The 26,919-nt window shown below is 36.6% G+C and overlaps 1 protein-coding gene across 1 annotated transcript in view; it reads right to left on the bottom strand.

The window, feature by feature from the left end:
- The window catches only part of Oga (O-GlcNAcase), a 226,814-nt gene that overhangs the window by 116,764 nt on the left and 83,131 nt on the right, over positions 1–26,919 (bottom strand). Inside the window, exon 6 of the mRNA XM_067154884.2 lies at positions 21,744–22,025. Coding sequence (XP_067010985.1) covers positions 21,744–22,025 — 282 coding nt within the window. The remainder of the gene's footprint in view (positions 1–21,743; positions 22,026–26,919) is intronic.

Genomic DNA, 26,919 nt, shown 5'->3' with positions numbered 1-26,919 from the left:
AAATATGTAAGACCCTTATTGGACCTGTAGTGACATGGCTCAGAAGCCTGGAACCTTTTAGTTGATGATGCAAATAAATTAAGAATATTTGAAAGAAAGATTATTAGACGAATATATGGCCCAATTCAAGACCAGAATGGTTGGAGGATAAGGATGAATGCTGAAATACAGAACATATTAGACCAGGAGGATATACAGTAGTACCTCGATAATTCAAAATCCCGCATAATTCGAAGAAGCTCTCGTTCCCGGAAACATGAGATACAGTTTTGCATGTTATTTCAATTGTTTAATTCGAAATACGGATAATTCGTAATTCGAAGCACAATGTCGGCCCCATTACCGAAATTCAGACTTTTAATTCGAAACTGCCTTTACATTTTAAAACAATAATATGTTACAGAGTAATTTCATCTCAAAATTTATCCGCTCCGCGTCATAATAGAACGCGCGTTCCGGAACGTGGAGGGGTAGCTTTCTGCACTTACACTCACTTTGGTGGGTCTACAGTGCGCCTCATGATTGCTAAGTTGAATGAATTACATAAAATCAGCTTCATGGTCCGTATCGCACTTCAATAGATTCACAATTAAGTATTTATTTATTTTCCACCTAGTCGATACAATGATTGCTTAAGAAAGTGGTACATGTTTCGTATATTATCAACATCTTCAGCCACATAACACTGTTTAGATGAAAAATATATAAAATTGACAAAGTAATGCTTTAGAGGAAGTGACCTTAAAATTAACATAAGATTGACAAGATTAAAACAAACAAATAACTCAAGAGAAAATATATAAATTATTTCTACAATAGAAAGCAGTCGTCAAGGAAACACTTGTACAATATTCCATAGAGAAATTGTCCTAATAAATATTCTTTTCTTAATAATTCATGAAAAAAGATCAATTTATAAATTTAAAAAAAAATTATACAATTTATAAGTAATTATCGAAATGAAGAAATCCTGATATCACAGTGCGGCTCTTATTATTAACATAGATGAAAATATAACTACTAATTCCTAGTTGTCAAATCTTATTAAGCCTGCTTTCCTTTGGAACAGTAACTCCTGTCATTCTTTCACAGTTTTGCGCCGGGTGTAATATTGATGATGCGTTCTTCCTTGCTCTTGCACCTGAGGAGGTGGAGGAGCGGGGGATATAGGTGTGTCAAGAATTTCCTTGCTGTCACCTATAGCTTCAACTGAGGAGGAATAAGTTGTAGGGCTATATGTAGGTGGAGAAATTCCAATTCTTTTTTCTTGATCCTTCTCAAGCATTTTCAAATATACTAGAATTTGATAATATAATGGATTCTTATATTCTACAGCCTCATTAAGGTTATCATTTTTCTTTACAAGTTGGTCTAGATGAATGTACAGGTCTTCATATGTGTTCATTAAGCTGCCCTTTTTTAACTTTTTTATGATGGTCAGGTCTTGTTCTATGTTGGTAAATTTATGACCTGTGGCAGTCATGTGTGATCCCATTGCTGAGAATCTTCTATGTTTTTCAGCATTCACATGTTCCAAATATCTAACTTTAAAATTGCGGCCAGATTGTCCTATGTATGTATTCTTACATTCAAAGCATGTAAGTTTATATATACCGGAATCAAAAAATTTATCTTTTTCCGAGAGATTTATTGTATCATGGTTGAAAATACTATGTTTCATGTTGTTATTGGTGGAAAATGCAATTTTGAAATTTTTTCTCTTAAATAAATTTGTTATTACATGAATGTTTGGATTATTATATGTGAACTTGATATATTTTTCAGTTTTACTAGGTTCGACTGCTAATTTAGATTGTTGCTTCTCCGAAAATTTATTAATCATGTTATTGTTGAAACCATTCAAGAGGGCTTGTTGTCGGATAAACAACAGTTCTTTATTCCGTTCAGATTTGGATAAAGGAATACTAAACGCTCTGTTAACGTAACTATAATATGCTGATCTTTTCTGTGCCTCAGGGTGTAACGAGTTGTTCTTGATAGTGGTCAGTGTGAAAGTGGATTTTCTGTGTATTTTGAAAGAAAATCCTTTTTCTTCTCTTGTTGTGACTATGTCCAGAAAATTCAGTGATTTTTCAACCTCTTCTTCTAAAGTGAATTTTATATTGGAATCCAAATTATTCAATATATTTAAAACTTTATTGCTATCGGTGAGTCTGTTATCTATTATAGCGTAAACATCGTCCACATAACGTGTCCAAAAATCCAAACCCTCTATTTGATTAATAATTTTCGTGTGTTCCAAATAGTCTAAGTATATATTAGCCAATATTCCTGATGCTGGGGCTCCCAGGCAAGCAAAGAAGCTAACACCTACCTCAACTTAAAGATGAAAATAGCTAAAGTGACAAAAGATATCGTGTTTTTGAAGGAATGCCTTAAAAATAATTTGACTCCCAGTTTTCTAAAAAGTGCCCAAAGAAAAACTATATATTCTAATCATCATAAGTTTACTCAAATGAAGGTCAATAAAATATGGTTAAAAAGAGAAATTCAATTTATGTATAAAAGAAAGAAACTTCTTAATGAGAAAATGTACTTCGCGCAGCTCTCAGCACCACTGAACTTGCTTCCTCTGGAATGGGATTCTTTCCAGAAACATATCAATGAAAAAATGGAGAACACACTTAAAATGAAGCAAGAAATTTTGGATAATAAATTATTTAAGTTGAAAAATTTAGCATCTAATAGAGAAGAAAGAAGGTTAGTTCCTAATCTTACGTTTGATGATAGTGTTTATCCACCTCCAATTAAAAACTTGTCTGAGATAGAATTTAATGAAGAAGAAACCTCTATTTTAAGTCAAGGCCCTAATTTCAATTGGCCAAGTTCAAACAAAAGTTATGATTTAATCACCACATTAGCTGAAACAGAAACAGCAATACAGAATCTACCTGTAGACTTACAGAATGACATAAGGTATGAAGCTAAGAAGAAAATTCCTATTTTAGTAAAAGGTTTACAATCACTTCGAGGCACCAACAAAGCGGTTAATAACTTGAAACAAAAAATCAAACTAAATAACTTAATTATCACAAAAGCAGATAAAGGAGGAACAGTTGTAGCCCTAGATAGAAATGTTTATATTGAAAAAACAGAAACATTTTTTAATAACAATTTGTTTAGTACAGTTGATAAAGACCCGACATCACGTATTCAGAGGGATCTTAAAAAACTATTAAAGAGCACGTCTTTCTTGTTTAATGAACATGATGTGCAAACATTAATAAATATGAACCCTAGACTCCCGACTGCGAGAGCACTACCGAAATTACATAAACAGGGAGAACCGATTAGACCTATCATAAATTTCAAAAATAGCCCCATTTATAAAACTTCTAGATTTATACTTAATTTCTTATCAAGTAAATATGTATTTCATTGTAAAACACCTATCAAAAACTCAGTGGATTTTTGTAATCTAGTTAAAGATTTTAAACTTGGATCATCTCACACGACATGTTCGTTTGACATAACCAACATGTATACAAACATTCCAATAGAAGACACTATCAGAATCATTAAGAAGAATTTAACGAAGAACAAATTAGTAAGCATACCAGAAATTGAAGATTTTATTAATGTTTTAAAATTCGTGTTAAATCAAAATTATTTTACGTTTAATAATAAAATTTACCGACAAAAAGGACTCTCAATGGGAGCCCTAGCATCAGGAATATTGGCTAATATATACTTAGACTATTTGGAACACACGAAAATTATTAATCAAATAGAGGGTTTGGATTTTTGGACACGTTATGTGGACGATGTTTACGCTATAATAGATAACAGACTCACCGATAGCAATAAAGTTTTAAATATATTGAATAATTTGGATTCCAATATAAAATTCACTTTAGAAGAAGAGGTTGAAAAATCACTGAATTTTCTGGACATAGTCACAACAAGAGAAGAAAAAGGATTTTCTTTCAAAATACACAGAAAATCCACTTTCACACTGACCACTATCAAGAACAACTCGTTACACCCTGAGGCACAGAAAAGATCAGCATATTATAGTTACGTTAACAGAGCGTTTAGTATTCCTTTATCCAAATCTGAACGGAATAAAGAACTGTTGTTTATCCGACAACAAGCCCTCTTGAATGGTTTCAACAATAACATGATTAATAAATTTTCGGAGAAGCAACAATCTAAATTAGCAGTCGAACCTAGTAAAACTGAAAAATATATCAAGTTCACATATAATAATCCAAACATTCATGTAATAACAAATTTATTTAAGAGAAAAAATTTCAAAATTGCATTTTCCACCAATAACAACATGAAACATAGTATTTTCAACCATGATACAATAAATCTCTCGGAAAAAGATAAATTTTTTGATTCCGGTATATATAAACTTACATGCTTTGAATGTAAGAATACATACATAGGACAATCTGGCCGCAATTTTAAAGTTAGATATTTGGAACATGTGAATGCTGAAAAACATAGAAGATTCTCAGCAATGGGATCACACATGACTGCCACAGGTCATAAATTTACCAACATAGAACAAGACCTGACCATCATAAAAAAGTTAAAAAAGGGCAGCTTAATGAACACATATGAAGACCTGTACATTCATCTAGACCAACTTGTAAAGAAAAATGATAACCTTAATGAGGCTGTAGAATATAAGAATCCATTATATTATCAAATTCTAGTATATTTGAAAATGCTTGAGAAGGATCAAGAAAAAAGAATTGGAATTTCTCCACCTATATATAGCCCTACAACTTATTCCTCCTCAGTTGAAGCTATAGGTGACAGCAAGGAAATTCTTGACACACCTATATCCCCCGCTCCTCCACCTCCTCAGGTGCAAGAGCAAGGAAGAACGCATCATCAATATTACACCCGGCGCAAAACTGTGAAAGAATGACAGGAGTTACTGTTCCAAAGGAAAGCAGGCTTAATAAGATTTGACAACTAGGAATTAGTAGTTATATTTTCATCTATGTTAATAATAAGAGCCGCACTGTGATATCAGGATTTCTTCATTTCGATAATTACTTATAAATTGTATAATTTTTTTTTAAATTTATAAATTGATCTTTTTTCATGAATTATTAAGAAAAGAATATTTATTAGGACAATTTCTCTATGGAATATTGTACAAGTGTTTCCTTGACGACTGCTTTCTATTGTAGAAATAATTTATATATTTTCTCTTGAGTTATTTGTTTGTTTTAATCTTGTCAATCTTATGTTAATTTTAAGGTCACTTCCTCTAAAGCATTACTTTGTCAATTTTATATATTTTTCATCTAAACAGTGTTATGTGGCTGAAGATGTTGATAATATACGAAACATGTACCACTTTCTTAAGCAATCATTGTATCGACTAGGTGGAAAATAAATAAATACTTAATTGTGAAGTTGAATGAAATCGGAATTCTTTTGTATTCAACCTTTTAAGGAACGCCGTAATATCACGCGGAAAAACAGAATCCGCGAACACTGGCGATGCCAACAGTTGAAAAAAAAAAAAAAAAAAACGTGGCTTATATAATAGATTCGTAGGCACCGAACAATATTGTCATTACCGGTGAAACTGCATTGCTTTATTTTAATGCGAGCCCAAACGGTCTTATGGTTTTAAAGGAGAAATTGCCAGCCGGGAAATCGTACAATGGTGAAGGATGGGGGTCATAGCAAAGAGAAAAATGCACATGGAAGCGAGATACTTTATCCCCTCATCATAGGAAAGTTCGATAAGCACAATGTTTTAAGGGCATCGGGCACTTTCCATGCCAGTACAAAGCATCTGAAATTGCAAACAGTACAGAAATCCAAAAAATAATGCATTTGCACAGGGGACCCGACATCATTTATCCTCGTCTTTGAATTGTGCTATTTTTTTTCTTTCGTTGCGAGAGGTTAAATGTTTGTCAGTGATTTATCGAAGTGCATTATTTGAATATTGTAAATGCATCTTGTTGGATACATTTCGGAAATAGTTTTTTCCATGTCTTTAAAGGTTTAAATTGTGAATCGAGGTGACTGCATGTATTAATGGGTCTTAAAATACTTTGTGACGCGGCAAGTGTTTACATTTCTGAAGTACGAGAGAAGTGCCATGGCGGGAAATCGTACAAGGATTGAGTCATAAGAAAGTTTGATTTTAAGGGCATCGGGTATTTTCTGTGTAAATACAAGGCATCTAAAATGCATACAGTATAGTAATCCAATTAATAAAGCACTTGCACATGGGAGCCAGCATAGATTTCTCCTCGCCTTTGAATCGTGCTTTTTTCTTTTTTTTGTTGCGTGAGGTTATGTTTACTAGCGAGATATCCGAGTGCATTATTTGAATACTGTAAATGCACCTTCTTGGATACATTTTGGAAATAATTGTTTTTTTATGTCATTTGAAAGGTATAAACTGTGAATCAAGGTTAACTGCATGCAGTAACGGGCCTTACAATATTTTGTAACGCGGCAATGGTTGGTACTTCTGAATTGCGAATTGGCGGTTAATTCGAAATCACATAATTTGAAGTCCGATTTTTGAGTCCCAACGACTTCGAATTAACAAGGTTTTACTGTAGGTAGATTTATTAAGGCACAGAGACTGTGACGGCTTCGCCATGTGGAAAGAATGGAGGAAGATCGAATGCCAAGAAAAGTAGTTAAATCCCGAGTAGATAAAAGATGGCGACAAGAAAGACAGCATAATAGATGGAGCGATGAAGTTGAAGCCGACCTGAGGGAAATGAACATCCGCCCATGGAGATCAGCCGCTCAGGATCGAAGCAGATAGCGGACTATCGTAGAAGAGGCCAAGGCTCACTCAGGGCTGTAAGTAAGTATAATTCTGCGAGCATTTATCGTGCACCAAACTCCTATCTTTACATTATGAAGTTGAGAGACATGCAGGTGATGGGGATTTTCTGCACACCAGTAGCGATTGTTTTGACTATTTACATAGCCAAATAAGTGTAGCCATGTTTCATCACTATAAAGTTCTGGGTCAATATACCCATCATGAACTGACTGAAGCAACCAGTTACATTACCGAACCCTAGCGAAACTGTCAGGTCCTCTTAAATAATGCGCAGTGGTGGGTTTGTACGGTTTTGTTTTTAACAGTTTTGTTGCTTTGTGGGCAGAAGATAATGACACATTAGCTTGCACAACAAGACGCGATAGGGATTTTGTTAGATTTCTTTCCACGAGAATGAACCCGGTAGTGCGGAACTTCTTTACTAATTTATGTACGGTACTCCTATGGGGAGGGAGGATGCCAGGAAATTTGAGAATGAATAGAAAGCGGCACTCTGTATAAGAAGAATGCTTCGCACAGTACAACACAATGAATACACGCTGTTCTACTGTATACATCACTCGTTAAACATACAATTACTTTAATATTCCTACAGAAAGGACGCTATTTTAAAGCGAACAAACTGAACACGCTACCAATATGACAGATGTTAAACTAAACTATTGCTGTGAAGCAATGGTTATCGCTACTGTACTGCATTAGATCACGTTAGCCGGTCATGAAGCAATATACCTCTTGGCACATCAGTTACTCGGCTGCGCTATTGCCTTCCGTGCATGTTCCCCTGACACACAGAGCCAGCCGAAAAGGACCCTGTAGCTTCCAGGTCGCTCACGCAACCAAACATGTGCATAAAGGTACAATTTCCAAGAAAAATACAGTGCAAGTCAAATTTGTCTTTAAAATATTTTTTGCGTTTTTGAAGACTGAAACCATCATAAATGTGCCGTATTTTCTCGCGTAATTAACGTGCTTGCATAATTTACGTATCCCAATATTTTTGGGTCCAAATTGGAGAAAAGGAAATGTTCGAGTATTTGACATACCCACTTCTTCGAACATCCATCACGCAGCTCCGAATGCGTTTCGAAATAAAGATGTCAATTACTTCCTATTGTGAAACTGGGCATTCCAAACACCGGGCACCGTGCTGTTATTAGCCGGTAGGAAATACCACTGCACTAGTTCAGTGAGAGAATCAGCGCAGAAGTGACTAGCGACGTTCTATTCCAGTCTGATACAACACACATTCTCAGTGTTTCAGGTATGAGACATGCGCTTTCTGTGACCTCAAAATTGTTTGTTTGTCCACAGTGAGTAAGTATTCGAGTAATACTGTATCGTATAAACCCGTGGTGATCAGTTACACCGAAACATATGGGAATAGAGCAGCAGGCCACAAGTTTTCAGTGTCCGAATGCAACGTGCGCTACTGCAGTAACAGAGAAGAGCACTTCCAAGCGACCAACAAGTCTCGCAAATCATTTTGCAGACCAAAAAGCGGTAAGTTTCCGGCAAGGCAGGATATGCTGTTTCTCACAAAACGCTGTATTATAAAGGACGAGAAATAGCTGCTGCACATGGAATCATTTACTCTGATTTAAAGGTTAGCCAAGGCTTGATGATTAATTTTAGGAAGAGAAATGGACGAAGAACAACATTATACCCCGAATGCCAAATTATTTCAACCAAAAAGTGATTGATTTTCATCACTTTGTGATTGAGGAGCATAAAGTAAAGGAATATTTGCTCTCCCAAATAGGAACCATATGCCACAAAGTCGAACAATTGATAAGAAAGGGACATCGAGTGCAATCATACGCGCTACGGGAAGCGAAAAAGAGCAGTGTACTACAATGCTTGCTGTAACAGGTGACAGCAAAAAGCTGGCATCGTATGTTGTTCTAAAACGAAAAACAATGCCTAAAGTAAAATTTCCGCAAGGGATCCACATTCGTACCAAAGAAAAAGGGTGGATGGACACATCACTTGTACAAGATTGGATACGAATTGTTTGGAGAAATATGACAGCATCTCTCCTTCGATGCTCAGCCCTTCTCGTGTTGGAGTTTTTTTAAAAAATTTGGCATGTCGTGATTAGGTACTTAAATGAATTGTACTTTTATTAGTAGATGTTTATTTCACTTCAGGTCGTATTGTCAGCTCGTGACAGGAAGAATAGTTTCCAGTGTCGGTACTTCAAACCCTCGTGACCAACTTACCTGATGTACCCTATTTGACTTTTCACAAAAATCTCACGCTGGAATTTTATGCCGAATGACGATTACAGGTAATGAAAATCATTGCGAATCCATATTGAAAGTAATCTTATGATAAATGTAAGAAATTTATTTCTCTTCCGCCTATTCAATACAAATCAATATATTAAAGTTAAATCCTCATTAAAATAAGAATAAGAATTGGTACATGTTTCACCCTTTCCTATGGGGCATCATCAGCTGCATCGTTACCTCAAACCATATCAGGTACCTGGTTAAAATTGATCTAAAATCTACTACAAAATTGAATACATAAAAAAAAACACTCAATGTCTGGCACTGTGCTTTCATTTGCCGACGGAACTCTGTGTTGCGCTAATCTTCAGGAGCTAGCAATTCACTTCAATCAAGCGACTCGTCTTCGACTTCTACACAATTTTGGGACTTGATATTTATTAAATTATGTTGTGACTTCGCGCCTGATAATATATGCATGCTGGCTCACTTAACTGTTCACCTCTTCTCGTAAACATTAGGAGACACTGCCGAACTTTGCGTGTGTTGTGCTACTATTCAGAAGATCGCGCCTTACTTCATATAAAGATAATAATTTCATTGTTCCGTATTGAAATTATTGATGTTAAAAATTAAATAACTGGAAAGGAGGTTCAACCTAATCAATACTCAAAAGAAAGAAACGTAGCAATCACAATGCACAAGCTAACCAAGCTAAACAAAAAGCCTTCTCTTACATGGGCCTTAAGATCAAGATCGCTAAATTAGGAAAAGACATCGACTTCCTGAAACAATGCATATCCTACAATCTTACCCCCAAATTTCTTCAAAGTTGTACCAGAAAAAACATTTCTTCTCCTCACATGTTAAAAACCCAAAAAATAACCAACAAAATTTGGTTAAAAAACGAAATTCGTTTCTTATACAAGAAAAAATCATTTTTAAACAACAGATTATACGAAACACATCTAGAAATTGCTAATCTTCTCCCGAGTGCACAATGGAACCTCTTCCTAACTCAAGTAGACGATAAATTATTTCATGTACTGTCAATCAAACAACAAACCCTAGAGAAAAAACTCAAAATTCTTAAGAACAACTCTTCTTCACATAAATTCCAGTTTAAGAACCGTAACACACCCTCCAAAACTATTGAACAATTCCATCCTCCCATCGTAAATCTATCTAAAACAACTCTGAGTGATGATGAAAACTCAATCCTTTCGAAGGGCTTCAAACACAATTGGCCCAATCTCAACACTTTCAATGTAGCCACCAATTTAATTATTGAATCTGAAATAGCCATTAACAAAATGCCAACAGATGAACAAGATGAAATCAGATATGAAGTAAAAAGGAAACTTGAAAAAATCTTCATTAACAATAACAAAAACACTTCTCTTATTAATTATAATAATAATAATAATAATAATAATAATAATAATAATAATAATTTAATTAAAGATAATAAAACCATTTCAGATCTTAAAAAGAAAATCAATGACAATAATCTCATTATCACCAAATCTGATAAAGGCAACACTACTGTCATAATGGATAAAACTGACTACTTAGATAAAACCAAAAACTTTTTCAATGACCCTTCTTTTTCTATAATAAAAAAAGACCCAACCACAAAAATCCAACGCCTACTCAAACACACTTTAAAAAACGTTTCCTTTCTCCTCACAGATCAAGAAAAAACTAAACTAATAAACATGAACCCTGGACTACCCACTGCCAAAGCCCTCCCTAAAATTCACAAAACTAACATTCCTATCCGTCCAATTATCAATTACAGACCCAGTCCCCTATACAACACTTCTAAATTCATCCAAACATTTTTACTAAAAAATTATCGATTTTTATCCAACAAATCTATCAAAAACACTTCTGATCTAATCAACAAATTAAAAAATTTTGAAATGCAACCAAATTTTTCTCTCCATTCTTTTGACATTGTCAACATGTACCCTAGTATTCCAATTCCAAAATTATTCCCCATTATAAACAACAACCTAAACAAATTCAGTAACCTAAGTAAACTTGAAATTCAAGACTTCATGTCTATTTTAAAATTAGTTCTCAACAATAATTATTTTACCTTTGACAACACCATTTATCAATAAGATGGCTTGGCTATGGGCTCACCTGCTTCTGGCATTCTTGCTGAAATTTACCTTGACTTCTTAGAAAACACAAGTATTAATAATAATAATAATAATTTCTCCAACATCCTCTTTTGGGCGAGATATGTCGACGACACATTGGTAATATTAAATGAGGAATCAACCAACGCAGCCTCTACTCTTCTTCATCTCTACAACTTAGACTAACATTAAATTCACCCTCGAATCAGAACACAACCAAACTCTTAATTTTTTAGACCTAACTATTACTAGACATCCTTCTTCTTTATCTTACAAAATTTTCAGAAAACCAACCCAAACAGCAACTACAATAAGACAAGATTCTTCGCACCCCCAAGCTCATAAACGTGCTACTTATAACAGCTTAATTTTTCGTGCCTTCAACACCCCTATGTCCAAAAAAGATTTAAATAATGAATTAAACACCATCCGCAACATTGCTAAATTTAATGGCTTTAACAACTCCTTCATTAACAGCATCATCAACAAATTCAAACACTGTCCAAAAACCACTTTATCTAAAGACACAATAAAACCAACTGCTTTTTCCACCTTCACTTTTACTCAGGATGCTTATAAAATAACTAATATCTTTAAAAAACATAATATGAAAATTTCTTTTAGAACTAACAATAGAAGTCTTGATATCTTACACAACTCTAAATCTCTAAATAAGTCTAATGCTTTTTCTAAATCTGGTGTATACAGATTTAAATGCAACAACTGCAGTTCCTCCTATGTCGGACAAACTGGCCGCAACTTCAATATCAGGTACTCTGAACATGTTAACGCCATTAAATACAACAGATTCTCCGCCATAGGACAGCACATACAAGACTCCAAACATAGTTTCACCAATATTGACAATGACATAAACATACTTAAAATCATTAACAAAGGCCCCCTCTTAAACATTACTTAAAATTGCTTTATCCACCTTGACCAGTACTTCAACCCTAATTTCAATTTAAACGACATTTCTGAAAAACCCAATATCCTTTTTGACTTCCTAATTCTTCTTCTCAAAAATTCCAAATTCCAAAACCCCAATTCTATTTTCCATGTCTTACATAGTTCCCACCCACATTTTCTACCTCCAATAACCCACCCTCCTAACCCACCTTAAACTACCCCTCCTTCATTTCCCTATCTTATCTTTCCTCATTACCATCTAACTTCAATTTCTTTTATTCTTTCTCTTATTTCACTATCACTCTTCCTCGTTTAATTTATTCTCCTCTTTCAAATTTTTGTCTTGCGCCAACTTCGACTACCGTACTTCAATCATAACCTAAAAATTTTTTCTTCTTAAAAAATAGCGCACTGTGCATATAAGTTTTCATTTGTTTTCCGATATTGCGCTTTTTACTACATTTTTTTCTTCTCTCTACAATTGTTTTTTCAAGTCAACTGTTCACCAAGAACTTATCTGGAGTACGGGTGCTCATTCAGTTGTACTAATTGGCGTCGTATATTTTTATATACGTAATTGGCTTCCCGCAGCCGTGACAGGTTCTGGACCTTCGAAACGTTCTCCACTCTACTTTGGTGTTTGGCCGCAGCGCGTGACCTTGAGTGTGCCGCGCTGGTCACCGGGAGCTGGCGGCTTTCTACTACAGATCTGTTCGTCTGCGAATTCAAGCCTTTTTGATCTTCGTATGTTGATTAGTAGTGTTGTGACTTTGTGCAGGACAGAATGTGATGTCGTGTCTTTGTGCCTAACAGAGTGTGGAACTGACCTCCAACATTCATAAACATTTTATATGTTTTTTATGGCTGATGATGACCTAAACTAAGGTCGAAACCGGTCCCATTTAAATAGAAATGTGATTGCTACGTTTCTTTCTTTTGAGTATTGAATAGGTTGAACCTCCTTTCCAGTTATTTAATTTTTACTTCATATAAGCGACTGACCTTCTACTTCTTCTAGATTTTACAATTTAAAATCGCACAGTGCCAATCCCCGTTATCTTATTTTGCCTCTTCACTGTTTTTGTGAAAGACTCATTCTTTAATTTCAATTTCTTATTTACCTATTAATTATTTTTGCATTTTATTCAGCTGATGACGACCCAGATTGGGGTCGAAACCGGTACGACATCCGCTTATGATTAAATAGAAATGTAACACTACATTTCTTATTTATTTGTATTGAATAGGTTGAACTACGTTATTTGTTATTTCAATTTAACTGTGATACAGTTCAACACGGAACATCATGAAATTTTTATCTTTGAAAGCCAAACAACAATCGACCACAAGTAGTTTTTAATTCTCTAAGCACATTAGATACAAAAGCGTCCATTGTAAAATGGTCACCGGTATACCGCTCCCAGTCAGTTTATGGAAATCTTGTACCGCGTAAATTAGGCCTACGTCGAGTTTTAAAGGTTATGTTGAACTCGAGAATATGGTTTCAAATATAAGTATCGATCCTCAACTTCACGAAAGCATTATATTTAATTCTGCCCGTCACTAATTACAAATTGGAAAGAGAAAAGGTATCATTAACCCTTCCGAAATTACGATTATTCGCGACCATGAGCTCAGCTGGAAAGCGCGCTCGCTGTAAAAGTCTGTACGAGTGTGAAATAATACAAAGTTTTTAAATGTAACATGCGCCAGTTTTTATAACATTTTAACACAAAAACGTGAAATTCCCAGTCTTATATTAGGATGAAAACAGTAATAGGCAGTCCCCAAACCTCCCATGGCTTTATGTATGTAAGGTGCAATATCTGTTCTGGTCTCGATAACATAATCGTATATGATAATATTAAAATGCTAAATTTGTGTTACTTAAGGAGCGGTCTTGATTCCTGCCTGAAAGCCCAGTGACTAAACAGTGCCCTGAGGGAAATGCCGAAAATCTGTTCGGCGATATACTCAGAAAAAAAAAAAACAATGCACATCTATCCCTGGACATAATGTAGATGTTTTGCAAGTACGAATAATTGACGAAACTCGTTCCGTCTTCAAATAGATCTGCCGAAATGGGCTCTGTCTCCTTCCAATTGTTGTGGATACTCTCTGCTTTATGATTTCCGAGGATTCTCTAAACAATTCCATCCAAATGCGATGCTAGGATGATCCCCTATGCAAGTTCACCGCCGATCGCTTTTCCAGTACAGTACTTCCTCAAATTACCGCAATGACGAGACATCAACATCAAGATCCATAAGTATGCCGTAACCGTCCTTTCGTAAGATACAGTTTCAGGAAACACGCATGATCAAGGATTTAGCGTTGATGGGACTGAAATTTCTGGACAGTGGATCCGGGAAATCGTTTCTTCGAGGAATGGATAATGCGGGATTTTTACAATGTGATGTAATTAGAATGCTCACGGGACACACGTAATTTGAAATAATAATACGGGGAAACGTAGTTACCGGGAACGTATAATCGAGGCTCAACTGTATTAGTAAACAACTTAATGAGGCTGTTGAAATGTCATTAGGCCATCTTCTTCCACGGACCAATATTCTGTGTTGATAGTGTGCCTAGCACAGAAAGACGTTGCTTTCATGTCATAATTCTACTTGAGAAACTATGTTGAACAGTTAATTAACTTAATGAGAACTGCTGAAGTATCACTAATTATCTTCCTCTGTTGGAACAATATTTTATGTTGATGGTGTGCTTCTGTTGTTAGAGTGTTCAGATGTTAGTTTACTAGTTGAACAGGGCTGTCAAACTGTGGTATAAGTTATTAATGTTAAGCTAGGAACAACTGTGTGTAAAGATGGGAAAAGGCGAACACCTTGGTGGAATGATGAAGTGAGAGCAGCTTGTAAACGTAAAAAGAAGGCTTATCAGAAATGGCTCCAAACAAGGGCTGAGGCAGACAGGGATTTGTACGTAGATGAAAGAAACGGAGCGAAACAAATAATTGTTGAATCCAAAAAGAAGTCATGGGAAGATTTTGGTAACAACCTGGAAAGGCTAGGTCAAGCAGCAGGGAAACCTTTCTGGACAGTAATAAAGAATCTTAGGAAGGGTGGGGAAAAGGAAATGAACAGTGTTTTGAGTAATTCAGGTGAACTCATAATAGATCCCAGGGAATCACTGGAGAGGTGGAGGGAATATTTTGAACATCTTCTCAATGTAAAAGGAAATCATCCTGGTGGTGTTGCGAACAGCCAAGCTCATGGGGAGGAGGAAAATGATGTTGGTGAAATTATGCTTAAGGAAGTGGAAAGGATGGTAAACTCCATTGTCATAAAGCAGCAGGAATAGATGAAATTAGACCTGAAATGGTGAAGTATAGTGGGAAGGCAGGGATGAAATGGCTTCATAGAGTAGTAAAATTAGCATGGAGTGTTGGTAAGGTACCTTCAGATTGGACAAAAGCAGTAATTGCACCTATCTATAAGCAAGGGAACAGGAAGGATTGCAACAACTATCGAGGTATCTCATTGATTAGTATACCGGGCAAAGTATTCACTGGCATCTTGGAAGGGAGGGTGCGATCAGTAGTTGAGAGGAAGTTGGATGAAACCCAGTGTGGTTTCAGACCACAGAGAGCCTGTCAGGATCAGATTTTCAGTATGCGCCAGGTAACTGAAAAATGCTACGAGAGGAATAGGCAGTTGTGTTTATGTTTCGTAGATCTAGAGAAAGCATATGACAGGGTACCGAGGGAAGAGATGTTCGCCATACTGGGGGACTATGGAATTAAAAGTAGATTATTCAAATCAATCAAAGGCATTTATGTTGACAATTGGGCTTCAGTGAGAATTGATGGTAGAACGAGTTCTTGGTTCAGGGTACTTACAGGGGTTAGACAAGGCTGTAATCTTTCACCTTTGCTGTTCGTAGTTTACATGGATCATCTGTTGAAAGGTATAAAATGGCAGGGAGGGATTCAGTTAGGTGGAAATGTAATAGGCAGTCTGGCCTATGTTGACGACTTGGTCTTAATGGCAGATTGTGCCGAAAGCCTGCAGTCTAATATCTTGGAACTTGAAAATAGGTGCAATGAGTATGGTATGAAAATTAGCCTTTCAAAGACTAAATTGAAGTCAGTAGGTAAGAAAATTAACAGAACTGAATGTCAGATTCGTGATACAAAGCTACAACAGGTCAATAATTTGAAGTATTTAGGTTGTGTGTTCTCTCAGAAACGTGAGCGTGGCAGCAGGCAGGAGCACATGTTCTTCAGAGCGTAAAGTGAAAAAGTTAATGAAATCAATTAAATTTGTGATTGATAAATCTACTTTCGTGCAGATAGTTCTATTAGGTGTAGAAAATAATGCCTGAATCCCAAAACTTAGTGAACGGTATTAGTTCAGAACAAGAACCTCCGAAAACTGCTAAACAGCTGCAAAAAGAAGCCAAAAAATTAGCTAAACTTGAGAAGTTCAAACAGAAACAGGAAAAGCAGAAGGATGCTGCGCAGCAGCTGAAAGAAAAGCAAGAGAAGAAAGAAAAAAAGAAGGAAGTAAAGGAAGTCCCTAGATATACTATACCAACACAGCCTGGTGAGAAGAAGGATACTTCATGTCCTATGCCTAACGCATACAGCCCTCAGTATGTTGAAGCTGCATGGTACAGTTGGTGGGAAAAAGAAGGATTTTTCAAACCTGAATATGGAGTAAGTAATGTCTGTACCCTTTATGGTGTAAATGAATCTTGAACATAGTTCTCTACTTCCTCTCCTTTTTTTCATTTTTAACCATTCAGAATCTTCTATATCTGTCTCTACTAATTCAGTTTTTGTCACTAAACTCTTTCACTAATGCGGTATTGATTTATCACCTGGAGGTCAACCTCTTATCTCTTGTGTAATTTTTGTTTCACTGAAGTTGTTGAGATCTGTTCATTTAAATTCCACCTCAAACAGCATCAACTTGTTCAGAAATTCGAATGTTTATAATGGAGGTCCGAGGCTTTTTATTACTGTACATAAGTTACAGGTCAACAAAATCAGTGTCATTTCCTTCTTCTAGTGTATGATCTATACTCATGTGTGGAATAGTCTATATCATTCTCTGTATGTGTTGTCCTGTGCTTTGGTCATTCATGATTAAATATTTATTTTTCTTGTAAATACACACTTTGAAATAAATTATGTTAGAAAAGTGCAAGTTTTGGTAGCAGGTAGGGACCCTCTTCGGAGGCAGCCCTACCCAGGGAGTGGCGCCCCTGCCTATGTGAGTCCCAGAGCACACTGACTATCGTAACAATAGCCTATATGGACAAAGCAGATATGGTGCCTTGGAAAAGGTTAGGGCGTCCCCTACTAAAAGCGACGCGCAGCTCTTCAGGTGCTGGGGGAACTGTGAAAAATGGGCAACCAGCACCAAACTACATCAAAATTGCAACAGTTAATGTACTGACACTGACGGGAAAGACAGAAGAACTGGTTGACTTCATGATAGAAAAAGATATAGCCATACTTGGACTGTGCGAGACCAAGAAGAGGGGTACAGGGGAGATCCCTCTGAGAGAAGGATACAGGCTGTATTACAGCGGAGGACCTGAAGCAAAAAATGGAGTGGCCATCATACTTAGAAGAGAAATCCAAGAATATCTGGAATATGCAAAGTACATCAGCGATAGGATGATGATGATCAGACACCAGTTTGAAAATGGCGTGAAAGATCTATTTCAGTTGTATGCCGCACAAACTGGTTGCATAGATGAACATCTAGAGGACTTCTTAGAGGAAGTGGAGAGACAGATAGAAGATAAGGAAGTACTATTGATGGGAGATCTAAATGCACAAGTTGGAATGGAAAGACAAGGAAAGGAAGATGTTGTAGGGCCCTTTGGATATGGAAATGTAAATCCAGAAGGCGAGTTGTTGGTGGATTTTTGCATGAGGAATCAAATGATTGTTGGAAACACCTGGTTTAGGAAGAAGAACAGTCAGAAGATTACAAGGTATGGCTGGGGAGACAGACGAACAAAGACCATGATTGATTATATAATCATAGAGAAAGAACACCGGAAGAACCTTGTAGATGTAACAGCCATGCCTGAAGAAGCCTTTGGTGGAGATCATAGAGTTGTGATAGGAAAATTGAAAGTTGGAAAGATTGAAAAACCCCAATTAAGAAGAGAGAAAAGAATTAAAGTATGGAAGTTGAAGGAGAAAAGCATACAAGAAGGATTTCAAAGGGAAATAATACCCTTGGTACCCAGGACAGAGATGGGGAATGTTGAAGAGGAATGGAAAAGATTTAAGGAAGCACTGGTTGGATGTGCAGAAAAGGTGTGTGGTAGAGCATCAGGAAATGTGAAGGACAAAGAGAGACACTGGTGGAATGATAGGGTAAAGATTAAAGTGAAGGAAAAGAAAATGGCATGGAAAGCATGGAAAACATCTAAGACTGAAGAAAGTAGAAGAAAATATGTGGAGGCAAAGAATTTGGCCAAGAAAGTAGTGGAGGAAGAAAAGAGGAAAAGCTGGGCCTTATTCACACAGAAATTGAGAGATGATATGCAGGGCAGCAAGAAATTACTGTATGGTATCTTAAGAAACAAAAAGAGAGATCAAGTAAACACCAGATTTGTGAAGGATGAAGGTGGCATAATTTTAACAAAGCCAGAAGAAATAAGAAATAGATGGAGAGAGTATTTTCAGAAGCTGCTGAACACAAGAACGGATGACAGTCATTCAATGGACGACCAGGAAAGGCAATTAGTTGACGAAGAAATGGATAAAGAAATTACAATGAATGAAATTGAAATGGCAGTAAGAAAGATGAAGAATGGGAAAACTGCTGGAATAGATGAAATTTCAGTGGAGATGATAAAGGCAGCTGGAGCTGTAGGCCTGCAGTAGACATATCGGGTTCTCAGGAATGTCTGGGAGAATAAGGAGGTCCCTGAGGATTGGCAAAAAGGAATAATCATCCCAATTTTTAAGAAAGGTGATAAAGTTTTGAAGAACTACAGGAGAATTACTTTAATATCCCATGTTGCTAAGATAATGGAAAGGATACTGGAAAGTAGAATAAGGTTGAGGGTTGAGAAGCAGATACAGGAAAATCAGTTTGGTTTCAGAAGTGGAAGGTAAACAATAGAGCCCATTTTCATTATGAGACAACTAATGAAAAGCATTGGGAGTACGGGAATGATATGGTGATGACATTCATTGATATTGAAAAGGCATATGACAGTGTCCCTAGGATGAAAGTTTGGGACAGTCTGGTGCAAAAAGGAATTGGACAGGGATTGATAAAAATGATCATGGCATTGTATAAGGAATGTTGTAGTTGCGTGCAAACACAAGTTGGCAGGACAAGTTGGTTCAAAATAACTAGTGGACTGAGACAGGGAAGTGTTCTATCACCAATCCTGTTTACAATAGTAATGGATGACATCATGAGAACAGCAAAAGCAGCATATGGAGGAAGAGAAATGAACATGATGTTATTTGCAGATGATATTGTGATTTGAGGAGAAGACGACAGGAAGGTTCAAGAACAGTTGAATGTGGTGAATGGGAAGATTGAAGAATGTGGATTGAAAATAAGTGTAGAAAAGAGTAAAACTCTTGTTATGACTAGAGGGGAGAAAGAAGGGAAAGGTCAGATTAGACTTGCAGACAAGCCCCTGGAAGTAGTGGAAACGTTTAAATACCTGGGGAGTGAATTAATGGAGAATGCTCGACTGGATGCTGAGATTAGTAAAAGGATTCAAGCTGGAAGTTGTTTATCATAGTGTAAAAAATATGTTATGGGACAAAGATGTGCCAATGGAAGCAAAGGATACTATGTACAAGATGTATTACGTACCCATAACAACTTACGGAGCAGAAACTTGGACAATGACAAAGAAGGATGAGAGTCGAATACAGGCAGCCGAAATGAAATTCTTGAGGAGTATGATACAGAAGAGTAGACGAGACAAAATAAGGAATGAGAAAATCCGGGAAGAAATTAGAGTGGAAAAAATGAATGATAGAATAGAGAAGAGCCGACTAAGATGGTTTGGGCACATAAAGCGAATGAGCGATGAAAGAATGCCAAAAAGGGTGATGGAAATGCAAATCCAAGGAAGGAGAGGCCGTGGACGACCACGATTGAGATGGAAGGATACCATCCAACGCAGCATTATAGAAAGAAACCTGGACTGGGACACAGTGTTGGAGGAGGAGTGGTGGAAGGACCGAAGAAAGTGGAGAGGAACCATATTTGCCCCTACCCGGCTACAGCTGGATAAAGGGAAATGATGATGATGATGATGATGATCTCTCAGGATGGTAATATAGTAAGTGTGATTGAATCAAGGTGTAGTAAAGCTAATGCAGTGAGCTCACAGTTGCGATCAACAGTATTCTGTAAGAAGGAAGTCGGCTCCCAGACAAAACTATCTTTACATCAGTCTGTTTTCAGACCAACTTTGCTTTACGGGAACAAAAGCTGGTGGACTCAGGATACCTTATTCATAAGTTAGAAGTAACAGACATGAAAGTAGTGAGAATGATTGCTGGTACAAACAGGTGGGAACAATAGCAGGAGGGTACTCGGAATGAGGAGATAAAGGCTGATTTAGGAATGAATTCGATGAAGCTGTACGCATAAACCAGCTTCGGTGGTGGGGTCATGTGAGGCGAATGGATGAGGATAGGTTACCTAGGAGAATCATGGACTCTGTTATGGAGGGTAAGATAAGTAGAAGTAGACCAAGATGACGATGGTTAGATTCAGTTTCTAACGATTTTAAAATAAGAGGTATAGAAATAAATTAGGCCACAACACTAGTTGCAAATAGAGGAATGTAGTGACGTTTAGTAAATTCACAGAGGCTTGCAGACTGAACGCTGAAAGGCATAAGAGTCTATAATGATTATGTATGTATGTATGTATGTATGTATGTATGTATGTATGAATGTACACTTCTTAATAATATTCATCAATACGTAATATCTATTTATAAAAATAAAAATACCTAAAAGTGTGATTTGATAGAAACTGATGATATTTTCAAGAACGAGAAGTCATTCTGTTTTTAATTAATGGTATCTTTCTAAAGTATAATCTGTTATTTAAGTTTTCTTTTTCATGTATTTGCAAAAAAAAAAATATGTCATTCTGAATTAGTTCTGAACGGACTGAAGAACAAAACATTTATAGATGGATTTAAAAGGTTCATCATCTTCAAATATAAACAATTCTCGATTGGTGTGAACTTTCTAAATAATGTTCACTTTTTCCTTATTTATAAGTAGTGTATCCTCTATCTTTCCGTATTTATTCGTCCCGATAATCCACACGGGTAAATATAGATTTGTACCATGAAGATAAAATCTCTGTACTCAAAGTTGCAAACACGCTGAAGAAGCAAATAATCATAAAATCCAGTCCACTTAAACAGGACACAGACAGAAAATTGAGAACATCAATGTGGTATTAAGGAAAACTTACTGAATAAAAACATGTAAATCAACTTTACTACATTTTACATCAATCTCTTGTCTTATTATAGATTGAAGAACGTTCATTCATTTTATTTTAAGATCTTAATGAGCAGTTACAACACTGTGACTGAGCCAGTCTTATTAAATAGTATAAAATTGATTTGCAGTAAACTTACTAATAGTTGGATCTCTCTTCCCATCCACATTACAGCGACTCCATTGAGCAAGTGTATGTATGGCAACAAAATTCGCTCCATATTCACAGTTTGGGTTTGTAAGAACTCCTCGGAGCTTAGGGATGAGATCAGGAGATCGGCCAGAATAAGGTCCCAAGAAAACTCTCTTTTGATCATAATCATTGGCGTGTATGTTGTCCCAAATAACCGGTGGTCTTCGAAGTACATCGGTTATTTCCTCAATGGATTCCACAGTGAGAAGTCGTGAAATTACTTTAGGACCTGTAACATACAGAAAGTTAATTTAGTCCAGTAACATACAGAGAGAGAACATAAATAACCAACATTGAATGAAAAGGTTGTCAAGGATTATAAAGGAAGAGGATGACGGACTGAAAAAATATATTTATGTTGTGGAGCTTATTGTTAAGGTATTACATCTCCAGGAGCTCTACGCAACCATGAAAAAATAGTTATAAAGAAAGGTTTTTCTAAGATGAATGTTACTAAACTTCATCCCTGATAAATACCCATGGCCAGTAGGCAGTAATGTTCAGTCTTTGAATGTTAAAAGCTTAGCGTGAAATCATGAAAAATCTTATATATACCCCGTTATGGCAATCCACATCACATAAAAGTGTTAAGCTATTAGCCCCAGTTAAGAATTTCTGGTAAATCTAAAACACTGAATGTAAATTGAACATTGAAGCTTGAAATTTTCTTCACCAAATGAAAACAAAAAATAATTTATGCAGTAAAGGGTTAATAATCTTATTTGCTTTACACCCATTACCTATTTTTACAGTTTTCGGAGATGCCGAGGTACCAGAATTTAGTCCTTCAGGAGTTCTTATACATGCCAGTAAATCTACCGACACAAGACTGACATATTTGAGCTTGTAGAGTGGAAGTCCATTAAAGCAAGTATGGCATATAGTAAGAACCACATCGCGATAACAGCCTTTTATGCCCCTCGGAAATTCCTGTATTAATCTATGTAATATCCTTCGGTTAAAATGAGAATATTTTCTACTAAATCATCCTTTTTATGAGTAAATTGGGGCACATTACTTTTCCATTATCAATATTTATACACTCCAGCATTTATATTGGATAAAATCTTATCTTCCATATTGATTTCTTGTTACGTGCATCAAGTACGAAATTAAAGAGGAGAACATGATTTTGCAATAAGCATGTAAATAACGTGGGCACAACAGTTGTTAAATCTTTAGAAATAAATACTAAAGTACAAGACTACTTTATTTTAAAACTAGGTCCTAAAACGTGATGCTTCTCAAAAAACGGCAGTGTGCATCACTGATTTTGAAGGTTTGGTTATAAACACTCGCGTATGGTTTCCCCACATAAATTTATAGGAAAAAGTTTATCCATACCTCACCTCACAGGGGGCTTGAAATATTTTTCATAATACACGCACAGTAAAGTTAGGTTAGGTGATGTTGTTTCAAGAAAAAATGGAAATAGAGATGTTTGTCACAGAAGCCTCTGGAGAGATGCTGTTACAATTTTTAAGAAATTAAATTAAACTGGATATGCACATTGACAGAGTACTGGAATTAGCAAATACCATAAACCAACAAGTAAGCTACTGTCTGCGAGAAGTTTAAACAAAACTGACTGCTGTTTCAAACCGATTTTTATGTTTTTCTTTTTGTAACTTTCCAGACCTTTATAGAAATGGATATAATAATCCACTGTAACGAGTAAATTTATCATCGTTATGAATTCTCATTAAAACAGGCTTCTACTGTAGTTTTATGCAAATCGATATTGTAGCCAAAGGGCATCCAGTTTCACCTGGAAACCTAACCAAAGGGATATGACATTTCACTTCAAATATCAAAAGTAAACAGGAAGATAGCTTGCAGTATAATAAAGCATAGACGTCAGTGGTATGGGCAAATTATGAGAATGAACAGTGAACTCATGTGCCGGAAAATGCCTTGGCTTTAACTGCCCAAGGGAAAACACCAAGGAAATGCACACCACTCCCAAGAAATTGGAGTTGGAAAATGATAACGACTACTTCAAAAATCACACAAGCAAGGGCTATGTTGAGGTTTGAATGTACAAGCAAATGACACATACCTAACAGACTAGTAACTAAGTGGAGTTTTACGCTTGTAGATCCCCCCCCCCCCCCTTTTTTTTTTGTAGTAATAAAGTGTTGTAAGAAAGACATAGTTATCATTTGCACGTTACAACACAACATACTGGTGCCGAAAACTCACTCATGGTTCAAATTACGTATCACTGCATCACGAGACGACGTTCTTCGAACATTCTTAGACGAAGACACTGTACCGGGAACAGCCGATATGAAATTAAGTACCCGTAATTAAATTTAAAACTTCGCGTTATGCACCGGCCCAACAACGGAAGACAGACTGGAACAGCAAGCAACAGCTGTGTGTGACGTAGAGCGGAGTGACGTCACAGCCTGCCTCCCCGTAACTCAGAGTGAGCCTAGACTAGTATGGAATGTTCCTTGAGTTTCTTCGTATAACTTTCCCCACGATAATAACTAGACAAAATTAACCACATCATCATGTAGCCCAATATTTTATCTGCATTCCTGCAAGGTTTAATAAAAGTCCGACATGAGACGACGAAGTTGTGGAGCGAGATGTGAAGGCATGTTTTGGGCGTAAATCGGGTATAAATGGAGAGCTGCTTCGCTTAGCAGACCAGTGTGTTTCGCAGTGGAGTTCATGCTGCTAGCAGCGAGCGGTCGGCTCGCGGAGACTGCGATACGACGTATAGTGATTGTCATATTTAGTCGAGTCCTGGACTTTAACTCAGTAGCGTCGAGTGTGGACTTATACAAGTTTCTTTAAATCGTGAATGATAGAATTCTGCTCCAACAGAGAGTGATATAAATTGTGCTTCATCACACTCTTAATATTACCAAGTGATTGTTTATTTTGAATGAATGGCTAAGACTTGCAATTATTTTTCCAAGTGCTCATAATTCAAGGTTAATGTTGTGGACAGTGATAGGATTTGGAACAGTCTTTGCTCCTTACAAAGTGATTGAATATTTCGGGAAATCTCATTGACGTGACTGTGCTTTAACTTAGAATTCCTAAAGTGGCAAACATTAACAAGTGACTGAGTACAGAATTAACTCTAACTTAGTGACTACATCACTAACTTACAATTTCGTGCGTAGATATTTCTATAAACTGTGTAAATATATTGTAGATGATGGGCTGTAGACTGTATTTGAACTGTGCATTTTCAATTCTACGAACATTCAAACTAAGAACTGTACATTTTTCAACTCTACGAACATTCGAACTAAGGACTGGTGATGAATGATCAAACTCACTTTATTTTTTCATTAACATGCATGAACAAGATTAACTTCACGAGTGAAAGATTCTTATTTCATTTCAATCCAATTGATTTCATTGATCAGTGTTCAGACTAAGAAATATGTCATGTGGAATAACTTCAGATTATGGCAAGTATCACAAACTTTAGGTGGCTATTTATTAGGCTGATTTTATTGACATTCGACAACAAGTTTCAAGCGGCTATTCGCTTTGAGTTTAATTTCTGAGTGTTAAACTTATGTGCTCATTCGAGCTTAGTAACATTTTGCCGCATAGAATTCATTTCCAATGATTAATGGCATAACACGGGATAGATTTCAGTGACATTCTACCATGTGATAATTCTTCAATTATACAGTTCCTATGTGTTATAAACCTTGTCATGACCATTGCTATATCTTTTTTTTATCTGTGCAGAAGCCGCTTTTTGTATTAACACGTCCAAGGCTTAGCGGTGTTCATTCACGTTATCATTTACGTGATCTATCTCGAAGCACTTACTTCTAGACCACATGGATCTTCTAGAAATTCGAGATCTTCAAGAATTTCCATCGAGGGAGGACTGACGGTTCAATGGTGCAGAGAGGAGTGGAGCAGCCGGAATTCTGGGACATCGCCAACCCTAGGACGAGGAAAGAACACTTCCCACCGTTTCTTCTGTACAGAGGTGATATGATTTTGAACTTATTAATAAACTCAGAAAAAAAACTCGAATTAAAAAAAAAAAGAAAATCCCTCTCCCTCTGTAAGCACTCCAAGCAGAACGGTACACGCCCCGCATTTCTCATGCTCATTCAAGTACCATATTTACTGTTACAATACGAAGTGGAAAGTGAAGTGAAGTGCAGATTATATTAAATAAGACATGGGACTTCACAACACGAGACGCCAGCCAGTAATACCTGATACACACTTGATAAGTACAATATTTATTCATTCTGTGAAATATATTAAGAATCGTTTGCTTAACAGAGCATGCTAGCAAAGAAATTCGCAACTACTGCATGGATTGAGTCGAAATTACTGAGCATGCACGCATGATTTTCTCATTGTGCACGAGTAGCCATTTTGAATAGCTATAGAAACGCCATCTGCCGCCTTCTAGGTGTCTCCACGATTAAGTACGTGACTAGTGCTGCCATCTGTCAGCACCTACTAGAGTCAGAACACTGCATACTGCGCTATATTTACGACTTCGACATACTACATCACACCAGAACTGACCCAAACCACCCCTCAGTCGCATACCTACCTGGAAGAGCAATAAATTACCTCACTTCTACTTGACCGGCACGTTCCATTCGCAATGACTGACAATGAACAGCAACTTAAGAAGCTTAAACGAAAGAGAACTCAGCGTAATAATGCTACACGCTTCATCACATTTTTAAAAGGCTGTAATGACTCTACAGACCTCAGGGAGATTCAACACATCCATGATCGTCTTAAGATACATTGCAACAGTTAATAGCCTTAGATGACCCTATACATGACCTGTTACAAGATGAAGATTATGAAGCAGACGCATGCACTTGTGAAGAATATATAGATACCTCAAAGCGCGCTATTCAGAAGGCTAATAGCCTTCTCGGAAATAAAAAGAACAAATTAGAGTGTCTTCTACACCCTGTTCGGACGTTCATCCCACGAATATTCAAGGAGTAAAATTACCAACGATCAGGCTCGAACCGTTCTCCGGCGACATAGAGACTTGGTCTACGCTCTGGGAGCAGTTCCAGTCCTCGGTCGACAAGAATCCATCAATATCTGACATAAACAAGCACGCGTTCCTGCGAGGGTATCTCAAAGGGGAA

Source organism: Anabrus simplex, chromosome 10 (assembly GCF_040414725.1).
Source record: "Anabrus simplex isolate iqAnaSimp1 chromosome 10, ASM4041472v1, whole genome shotgun sequence".
In the NCBI taxonomy this organism is placed as follows: Eukaryota; Metazoa; Arthropoda; class Insecta; order Orthoptera; family Tettigoniidae; genus Anabrus; species Anabrus simplex.
Note: the sequence above shows the minus strand (reverse complement) of the source record. Positions and strands in the feature narration are given on the sequence as shown.